The sequence below is a fragment of the Otolemur garnettii genome, unplaced genomic scaffold (genome assembly GCF_000181295.1).
Source record: "Otolemur garnettii isolate 467f Iridium unplaced genomic scaffold, OtoGar3 scaffold00187, whole genome shotgun sequence".
NCBI classification, from domain to species: domain Eukaryota; kingdom Metazoa; phylum Chordata; class Mammalia; order Primates; family Galagidae; genus Otolemur; species Otolemur garnettii.
The window spans coordinates 485,057-496,124 of NW_003852582.1; the positions used below are offsets into that span (position 1 = coordinate 485,057).

The following is an 11,068-nucleotide window of genomic DNA, read 5'->3' on the forward strand; positions in this document are numbered from 1 at the left end:
AAAAAAAAAAAAAAAAAAAATTACCAGATTTTCACTTACCTAAGTTAAAAGTTTGGAATAGCAGTTAGCAGTCATATGTTTCTTGACTCTCTAAGCACTCATTATCTAAATGAAAAGTCCAGTGCCCATTCCAGAGTTGTAAATAGCATGCATAGTGCTGTATTTGGTGAAACACAGCAGAAAAGCCTTATCATTTGGAGTTTTTCAGGGAGTTTACAAGTAGCAAGAACAATCCAGCATCTCTGATTGGAGTGTATTTTATTAAAGGAAAAGTACAGTATTTCTTTATTGCAGAGAACGCTTTGTGTATAAAATTCAGATGAACTTGGGAATGGAGTAGTATTCTGGTACAGTGCAGTGTTTATTAAAATGTGAGGTGGGAACTACCTCCATCTGACTCCTTTGTGGTACTTACCAAAAATGCAAGTTCTTGTGCCTCATTCTCAGTCTGCTTTCATCAGAATTTCTGTGGATGGAATCTGGGAATCTAATTTTTAAATAAGCTCTGTAGGTGATTGTTGTAAAGAGTAGAGATTGAGACACTTGAGTTGGAATACTGGGCATTGGAGATTAGAACCAAGAAATTGAGTGTCATATTCACATACACTACTGAATTGTATGAGGTGGTTATGTTTTAGAAAATCAAGTTTTTATATTTGGATTTGGCTTCTTATTTGTAAAGTGAGAAAATTGGAATAGATGAATGTTTTCTTCATTTTTGAAAAGTGATTGACACAAGCTTTTGGTTTTAGAGAACTAAGCCTTAAGTGAATTTTTTTATACAAAGTCAATAAAAGCTGGCCTGCTCTCCTCTATTCTTCCATCCGTTTGTCCCATAGTGGCCCCTGTTATACCTGTGTGGAAATTCAGCTCCATGAAACACTGAAGCCCATTGGACTAATTAATCATTAAATTTTCTTCTATTGTTAACATTCTGCAATTTTAATAAAAACATTGGCATTTTAATTGTACAAAATAATGGTCATTAAAGTGAAGGACAATACATGATAATAGAAAAAATAAGGCTTTTGTGAAGGACTGTCTCAATATTTATGATATTTTAAGATGAGTATCCTATTATGTGAAAATAGGGACAGTGGTTGACAGTTTCTTGCACAAGAAAGTTGAAATTATAGGGAATGGTACGGGGTGGTTTATGCTTCTTATTATGTTTTCCAATATTAAGAATTTTGCTAGAAAGAATGAAAGGAAAAAGAACATCTAGGAAAGAGGTGTTCTTAAGGCAATGGTTTCTAAAGTTATTCTTCTCAACTCCCCACCTTTTAGACTTTTGCCACATCTAAATATATGCTTAGTATTTCAGTATTTTCTATTCTTTTTCTTTTAGAGATAGGGTCTCACTCTTTCACCCAGGCTGGAGTGCGGTAGTTTCATCACAGCTGTCTTCAGCCTCAAACTTCTAAGTTTAAGGAATCCTCTTGCCTTAGTCTGGCGATTAGCTGGGATTACCACTGTGTGCCACCATGTCTGGCTGATTTTTCTATTTCTTTGTAGAGAAGAAATCTTACTCTGTTGCTCAGGCTGGCCTTGAATTCCTGGCCTCAAGCAATCTGGCTTCTCAAAGTGCTGGGATTACAGGCATGAACCACTATGTCTGGTCCCGTATTTTCTTAAATGTGTTAACTTAAACAAAAACTTTCACCTCTTCCTACGCATGATTATTAGTGAAGTATCATGGTGTTTTTTTTTTTTTTGTAACTTACAGTTTTCTCATACACATTAAAAATTATGTAATTATTAAATAAAAAGCTTTATATATGTAATACTTACAGTTTTCTTTTGTACCACCAGTTATACACATATCACATAGGATAGTTGTTCCTAACATGCAGAAGGTAAAGAGACCAATGATCAGTTTTAGCAGTGAAACAGAAAACCTTTTTTTTTTTTAAGAGACAGAGTCTCACTTTGTCACCCTTGGTAGAGTGCTGTGGTGTCACAGCTCACACCAACCTCCAGCTCTTGGGCTTAGATGATTCTCTTGCCTCACGCTCCCGAGTAACTGGGACTACAGGCGACCGCCACAATGCCCGGCTGTTTTTTGTTGCAGTTTGGCCAGGGCTGGGTATATGGGGCTGGCACCCTACTCACTGAGGTTATAGGCACCGCCCGAGAAGCAGAAAATCTTTTATAAATAAAAAAGATTTATGAAGTGAGATTCTTGAAAATTAACAGCTCATTAATTTTGTTATTCTAGTTTTCATGTTTTTACCTTTGAATACTTTTAAAGGTGTTTTCTTACTTTCTAATTGGCACCTTACAAAAAACCACAATGAAGTAAACTTTTCTGATGAGGCATTATTATATTAAAAGACTTTTGCTCACTAGTGCTTGCTGACATTAAGAGAATGTTTCTGAAGATGAATTTTTTTGCTTTTTGACTTAGAAAATGCAGTCATGACATCAGGCTCAGTAAGGCAAATAGTATAATCAAACTAAACTATTCCATCTTTTAAATTTAAGATGTACTTAACAAATTTAATGCATCATTAAAGATCGACTTTATTCCTTAGACATCAATATTCTGTTTCTACTTTCTTTTGAATAATAGCTGAAGTTTGGGATCAGGAGTTTGACCCCGTCATGGTCATTCTTCGAACAGTTTACCGTAGAGATGTACAGTCTGCAATGGACAGATACACTGCATTGTAAGTCTATCAAGTTGATTTCATAGTGGATTATTTTGTATTTATGTAGAAAAACTTCAGTTATAACAGAAGTATGATATGCTCTTATTAAATTATACTCTGAATCTTTAGAGGTGAAAGTAATATTTAAAGATTAAAAAAAATAATCTGGCTGAGATTTATATTCTCCAGATCTTTGTCCAAAATTTGATGTTAATCTGATAGAAATAAATTTTATGGAACATGATCTCTAAATCAAAAAATAGAAATTTATTTAGTTGCATTTTGATTGATGGAATTAAAGGCTTGGCTTTGTGTTGTTCTACTTTTGAACCAGTAGAGGAGGCACAAAGTAAGAGAATAAAATTGTGTGACAAGAGAAATGGTGATAGGTGTCTGTTAAAAAGTGCGAAAATATTGTTATGTTCTTGGCAACTGAGAAAATAGCCAAAGCAAAATGAATTTTACTTGTAAACATTTAACAAAGTAGTTTATAATGTTGAAGACTGCAGAAATTAAAAGTTTTGAAGGATATCTTTTTAAATGAATTTGATTTTGTATGTTATTGTAAGTTGTAGACTATTTTTAAATGTATTTTCCACCTCTTTAAAATCTTAGTTGTTAACTTATATTGTTAAAAATCATAGCATATTGTCTTGTATTTGTGCTTTTCTAAAGCTTAATTTAAACCTTTTAAAAACAAATTTTAAAAGAAAGAAATGTCTTTGATTGTGAGAAACTGTCCAGGTGATATCAAAGTAATTATACATACTAGGTGTAATTGAAACTTTTCTTTTGCTGAGACATTGCAGTAATGGATGCATGTTGAGTTGAAGGTCCATTACAGACAAACATCTGAAGAAAGTTTGTTATGTGGAATTTTAACTGCGCTCCATGCCCTCAAACAAAACAAAACAACTTAAAAACAAACAACCAGCCAACCCAGTTCAGCTATCAGGATCTCTCCCTGTTTTCTCTAAATCTTTGGGGCAATATGGTCTGAGATTCTCTTTCTCTGCTTTCTTAGCCATCTCTTTTTATGCTTTTCACGTAATTTTGAAATACTTTGATTACTTTTAGGCTTTTATTAAACTTTCAGCTGCTTGTGGGAAGAGAGTTTTGTCTATCTCTTTTACATTTCAGTACCTAAGTGCTGGCACATAGTAGACATTCAGAATGTATTTGTTGAATAAATACATGAGTTGAAAATTTGAAAAAGTGAATGGTAGGAAGCATTTACATGGAAAAACTAATGCAGACTTTATAAACATTGTTGTCTTAAGTGGCTTTGCCTTTTTTTCAGGGTGGTGGTGGTATTTTGTCATTTTGATTATATAAGAATTAAATATATAGTCAATTTTATTCTTCTCTTTTACTTTGTAACTGATAGAAATTTGGACTACAATTGGGCAGAAATTTTCAAAGCTTTCAAGGAGTCATTAAATAATTAAACAATTTTAGAGGAGAAATTTTATTTAATAGCATACATTTATTGAGTGCTTGTTGTATGCCAGGTACTGTTAAAAAAACTGAATTGTTTCTTTTATTTTTCCCTTAGCAGACTTTTCATTTAGCTTGGAACAGTTTTTTTTTTTTTAAGAGCAGTGGTTCTCCTCTAGGGGCAATTTTTGGCATTGTCGAAGACTGGTGGGGTTGTTACAGACATCTGTTTATGATAAAGGCCAAGTCTGCTGCCCTCTCAACCAAAATTTATGTTTCCCCAAATGTCATTACTGCGTAGGTTGGTTAACCTGGTTTAGATCCATGCTGACATATAAGAACATCCTTTCTCTTTGCAAGTATCCTATGTTTTAAAATCTATTTTGTGTTAGTTTAAATGTATATCATATTTTGATTTATAACTACTTCATATAGTTGTATAAAATCTTATCCACAAAGCTGCTTTTGTCTTTTTTTTTTTTGCTTTTCTATTTTGTTGTTTTTCTTAATTCTTTCATTTCCTCAGTTTGACTTTGAAGTTCCTGTATGATTGATTTCTTTATAGTTTCTTAGAAATATTTCTGAGGTGCCATGATATTTCTTAGCAGTTTAAAAATCTGTTTTAGAGGAAATGTTTACTCAAGTAAAGCAGTAATATAGATGGCAGATGAATATACTCTTTAGCTTTAGATGAAAACTTTAACATTTTTTTTTAATTAATCTTTGAAATTTTGTGTAGAAATGATTCATCTGATAGCATTTTATATACTTAAAATAAATCTCATATCTATGTAGAAATATGTTGTTTACTATGTAAAACTTAATTTTTTAAAAAGTTCATTTTGTATATGAAATAATAACATCTATCTATATTCTTTATGTAGTATATTTTATTTGTTGTATGTTAGACTGTATGGTTGACTCTGTCAGTTCTTATTAGAGCATAAGTGGGAAGGTTACCCTAAACTGTAGGATTTATTGGTTATTCATCATTTTCATTTTTTCTTTTCTTTTTTTTTTTTTTTTCAGTTTTAAGGGGCAAAAAGTGGCTTAACTGATTATACTGGGTAGTATCCCTTTTTTTTTTTTTTTTTTTTTTTTTTGCAGTTTTTGGCCGGGGCTGGGTTTGCACCCACTACCTCTGGTATATGGGGCCAGCGCCCCACTCGTTTGAGCCACAGGCGCCACCCAGTAGTATCCTTTTTTATCTGCAAGAAGGCAATATAAAGGCATTTTTGACAAACTTTTCATTTGAAAATGATTGGATAAATTAAAACTACCGTATCCTCATAATCTAGTTTGTTGTCAGGTACTTTGTAGGCAACCAGTAAATATTTGTTAAATGAATGAAAATGAATTTCTTTTAATTTTTGTCCTGAGCGTTAAGTGAAAATAAGCCATTTGCTTTATGTTATGTTTAGATGTTGAGAATCTTAGGATCTTACTGCTAAAAAAGGCCTTCAAGATCTAGTCCAGGTTCTGTAGCAGTGCCTCCTGGGCCATCTCTGGAAGAGGAGGTTGGACAGTAGCAAGAGAAGGCCTCAGAGAGTAGAAACAGTTCATCCTGCTTCCCTCATTCCCTTCCAGATACCCCTTAGTGGGCAGTTCAGCTCTTAAAAAGAAAACGAAAACACAACAACAAGATAAAAGCAAACCTGTAGGTAGAAAACCATTCATTCTATTCAGTGTTGTATTTTATGCACATAGATAAGGATAATGAAGTCCAGAGAGGGTCAGTGAAATATGTTAATGGTAGTGTTGGAACTATGGTCTAGGCCATTTCCAAAGAATAAAGCTAATTTTATGCAGTAGCTATTTGATACTCAACTGGAAAGTAAATTTTTTATTATATAATTTCTCATATTTCTGTTGCTTGCAGTCTTCCATTTTGAAGGTTAATAGCTGCTGCCCCATGTTTGAAAGTATGATGTATGAGTTTTTAAGTATCATTTTTGTCTCAAACTGGTCAATAATTAGGTGTCGGTTTGAGTCACTTAAAAATTTTTGCTGTCATGTAGCATTTCATTTGCATTAGTCCATTAATACTTTTGAAAAGAGCAGTCAAGATGATGTATTACCTGCTGCCTTGAATAAATATATAATCTTTATTTTGGAACACTTTATTAATCTAGGTGCTGCATATTTAGGGGCTAGTGTTTAAAGCAAACAAAGAAACAAAATAAAACTAAAAATTGTTTTTCTAAGCTAAATGAAATAGAATAGTTAAAATATTTCATCATGGCTACTGAGATCATTTTAATAATTATACTTTTATGTTGCAATTGTGGTATTATATAGAAACCATATTTTTAAAAAATGCAAAGATAATTTTATGGCATCTTGTTTAAGAATCATCCATGTGGCTCATTTCTCTGGTAGGTTAAAAAATATATATATATTTTAAAGAAACCCTCACCTCCACCCACCCCACCCCCCAATCTACGTAATACCTAGTATCTGTTTCCTCTAAGATGCACTTTTTATTGTTCAGGCTTTAACTTCTTTGTTAGAGGCACTCCTTAGAAGTCTGATAATTCTGTTTGTTATTAAGAACTCTGAGTATGTTGATAGAGCTTGTAGATTCTGAACTTTAATGTAGAAACCTTTATTTTAGTCTCGTTAGATCTTTTCTTTGGGTCAGATTGTTCAGAGAAGTATCTTCAGATACTGCCCAGGAGGTAATGGTCTAGCTGCCATTATTCTGTGAACTGAACAGGAGGCAGGGCCTTACAGTCTCTGAATCAGATGTGCATATGATGATTTTAATCTCCTATCCTCATACCCTTAATTATACTTGCTGTTTTATCCTCTCCAGAGATGAGTCCTGCAGCTAGAATTCTGTTACAGCTATAGAGAGGTAGTTTTCATCAAATCCTTATTGTAGGTACCTTCCTCCCTATCTCCAGTTATAAGGGTACCAGGTGGAGTCACTTCCTTTTCTCATTTTTTTTTTATTAAATCATAGCTGTGTACATTAATGCAATCATGGAGCAGAGTGTTTTACACATAATCTGAAATGCTTTCATCAAACTGGTTAACATAGCCTTCACGGCATTTTTGTAGTTATTGTGTTAAGACATTTATATTCTGCACCTAGTAAATTTCACATGGACCCTTGTAAGATACACTGTAGGTGGGGTCTCACCAACTACTCCCCCTCCACTCATCCTCTCCCCTCTCCTTCCCTCCTTCTCCCCTTCTTCTTGGGCTATAATTGGTTTCTTTTCCCATTTTTTAACTGGACTTTTTAAAAAATTAATTATTTTTAGAGACAGAGTCTCACATTATTGCCTTCTGTAGAGTGCTGGGGTGTCACACAGCTCACAGCAACCTCCAACTCCTGGGCTTAGGCGATTCTCTTGCCTCAGCCTCTCATTAACTGGACTTTTTATAACTGAGTTTTAAGAACTCTGTGTATTCTGAATACTAAACTTCTCAGATATGTGATTTGAAAATGTCTTTTACCATTCTGTGGGTTGTCTTTTTACCTATTGAGAATGTCCTTTGAATCACAAATGTTTAAATTTTTGATTAATTCCATTTTTTTGGTGGTTGTTGTATGTACTCTTGGTGTCATATCTCTTGCCTAATGTAAGGTCACAAAGACTTACAAAGTCTTACAGAGTTTTATAGTTTTAGTTTTTACATTGAAGTCTTTGATCCATTTTGATTTTTATATACATGTATGTGCTGCAAAGTAGTGGTTCAACTTTATTCATGTGTATGTTGCTTGAAGGTTTGATAGAACTTCCCTGTTTAACTGTGTATCCTTTTCTTTCTTCTTGGTAACTTCATACTACTTATTCTCTCTTTTTTTAATGTTTATAGCCTTGCTTAGGTTTTTTATTTTTCCTTGAGAGGGATTGCTAAATTATATTTTTTCTAAGAAATATTCTAATTTTAGTATATACTTAATGATTAAAAAATCTTGTCTGCCTTTTTGTTTTTATTATTTATTTGTATTTGCTGTTTCTTATCCTTGATCAGTCATATTAGAGGATTATCAGTTTTACTATTTTTTCTAAGAACCAACTATTGGATTTTGTTTTTACCCCACCCTGCCCTTTGTTTGCTATTTTATTCTTTTTTCCCTTTATTATTTATTATCTTCTTTCAGCTAAGTTTGGATTTTCTTTGTTCTTCTTCTTGGATGCTTGTTTGTTATTTATTTATTTTAGTTTATTTGGTTTTCATGTTTAATTATTCCTTTTACATTTTTATTGTTATAGATTTTGCTTTAATTTTTTTCTTGTAATTTTTAAATTGATGTATCCTAATTGTATTTATTTTTAAGGTACATATGATCAAACAGGGTAATTGGGATATGTGTCACCTCAAATACTTATTTTTTCTTTGTGTTGAGAATATTAGCTATTAATACGCTGAAATATATAATAAAATGTTGTTAATCATAATTTAGATTCTTAGGTTTAGATTTTTTAAAAAGACATATATGCATTTAAAGCTGTGTATTTCCTTCCAAGTATTGCTTTAGTTGTATCCTACATTGTTTCCTATATAGTTTAGATTCTAAATTTAAAAATTTTTTTATGATTTTTAATGACCGCTGAATTTCTAAGAGCATAGAAATTTAAAATGTCTACATGTTGGGAGTTTTTAGTTATCTTTTAAAGTTGGTTTCTAGTTTTGTTTGCTGTGTGACAAATGATTATGGTCCATATATTCTTTTGATACTTGAGATTTACTCTAAATCCTGCTACTAGTCAATTTTTATATGTTCTCAGTGCACTTAAAAATCATGTCTATTCTCTAATAGCTCGATGTTATTTATTTGTATTTGCCCTATTGCGTCTTAATTGTGTTGTTAAAAATCCTTACCAGTTTGTTTTTCTTGTGTTGTCTGATAGAAATATGTTAATATCCTTTAATAGTGTTGTGGTTTGTCAATTTCTCTGTGTAAATCTCTCAAATTTTGTGTATTATGTTCTGAGTCTGCTATTATAGTGGTCCTGTATCTGCCACCTGCAGTTTGGCTTTCCATAGTTTTAGTTACCTACAGTCAGCTGCTATCCAAAAATATTAAATTGAAGATTCCAAAAATAAATTATTCACAAGTTTTGAATTGCATGTCATTCTGAGTAGTGTGATAAAATCTCGTGTCATGCTGCTCCATTCTACCTGGGATGTGAATCATTCCTTTGTCCCGTGTTCTGAGCTATATAAGCTACTTGCTCATTAGTTAAGGACATTGTCTGCTCCTGACATCCAGTCATCAACATTGTCATGGCCTGATAATCTGGGAACATCTGAAGCAGATGATCCTTTCTGACATAATGTAAGAAGATCAGTACTCCGTAATGCTAAGTCATAACACTTACAGCATTCACCTCACACCGTCTTATCACACAGGCATTTTATCATCATCACCACAAGGAAAGAGTAAGTAAAGTACAGTAGTTTCCCTCACCCTTGGAGGGTATGTTCTAAGATGATCAGTGTGATGACCTCAGATAATGCCAAATCCTATAGGTGTATGTACTGTGTTTTTTCCTATGCCTATGTACCTATGATAAACTTTAATTTATAATTTAGACACAATAAGAGATTAGCAACAATAGCTATTAATAAAATAGAACAATTATAGCAATACCCTAAATGGAGTGCAATTTAAAACTTATTTATTCCAGAATTGTTTATTTCTGGAATTTTCCATTTAATATTTTTGGATTACAATTAACTGTAGGTAATTCAAACTGCAGAATGCGAAACTGTGGATAAGGGGGAGACTACTGTATAATAAGATTCTTTTTTTCTTTTTTCCTTTTTGTTTTAACTCAAAATACATTTTTTCTTTTTTTTGAGACAGAGCTTCAAGCTTTCACCCTGGGTAGAGTGCTGTGTCATCACAGCTCACAGCAACCTCTAACTCCTGGGCTTAAGTGATTCTCCACCTCCCCAGGAGCTTGAACTACAGGCGCCTGCCACAATGCCCAGTTACTTTTTGGTTGCAGCTATCGTTGTTTGGTGGGCCCAGGCTGGATTTGAACCCGCCAGCTCAGGTGTATGTGGCTGGTGCCTCAGCCTCTTGAGCCACAGGCGCCAAGCCAACTCAAAATACATTTTATGCAATGTATTATGAGAGTGTATATTCACCTAACTTTTATTCCAGTATATTGTCATAATTGTCCTATTTTATTATTAGCTATTTTTGTTACTCTCTTATTGTGCCTAATTTATAAATTAAGCTTTATTGTAGGTATGTATGTATAGGAAAAAACATAGTGTATATAGCCTTTTGTATTATCTGTGATTTTGGCCATCCATTGGAATGTGTTCCCTGCAGATAAGGAAGTGCATAATTATTATCATTTTGGGGAGCCACCCAGAAGGGACAGATAAACTTCTTATTTCTCCCTTTGGGTTACCCTTTTATTAGGGTGAAGCCTTTCAAGGGTCTCAGTGCTAGGTGGGTTCTCAGTTTCATCTGAGCCTTGTATGAGCCTAGCACCCTGTGACCTGCCTGCTCAAGACCATTGACACAGTGTTAGTTCTTATTAATGCCTTCTTTTTTCCTGATACTTAGAACTCCATTTTCTTTTTTATGAGCTCAAGAGTGCATTCAAAAGATATTTTATACTTTATCCAGCATTTTCAGCCATTGGTAATGGGGGAATTTTCAGGTTTTCTATTTTGCTAAATTCTTAGAACTAGAAATTTCTTTTATGAGTACTTTGTATTCTTTCTGTACTTTTCTCTTTGTTAACATTTTAAAGTTTATATTTCTTTCTAGTTTTCAGCTGAGCTTTTTCCTACTCATCTTTATCTAATAGGAAAGGAAATAGTAATATTCATTGTATAGAGAATAGATATCTGTTTGGTATTTTAAACAATTTGACTTAAAAATAGTACTTCATAGTGTGGCGCCTGTGGCTCAAAGAGTAGGGCAGTGGCCCCATGTACCGGGGGTGGCAGGTTTGAACCCGGGCCTCAGCCAAAATGGCAAAAAAAAAAAAAAAAAG

At 33.3% G+C, this 11,068-nt stretch overlaps 1 protein-coding gene across 1 annotated transcript in view; it reads left to right on the top strand.

Annotated features, from left to right (window-relative positions):
- The window catches only part of UBR3 (ubiquitin protein ligase E3 component n-recognin 3 (putative)), a 223,553-nt gene that overhangs the window by 102,705 nt on the left and 109,780 nt on the right, over nucleotides 1–11,068 (top strand). The window contains exon 19 of the mRNA XM_023507551.1: nucleotides 2,573–2,670. Coding sequence (XP_023363319.1) covers nucleotides 2,573–2,670 — 98 coding nt within the window. The remainder of the gene's footprint in view (nucleotides 1–2,572; nucleotides 2,671–11,068) is intronic.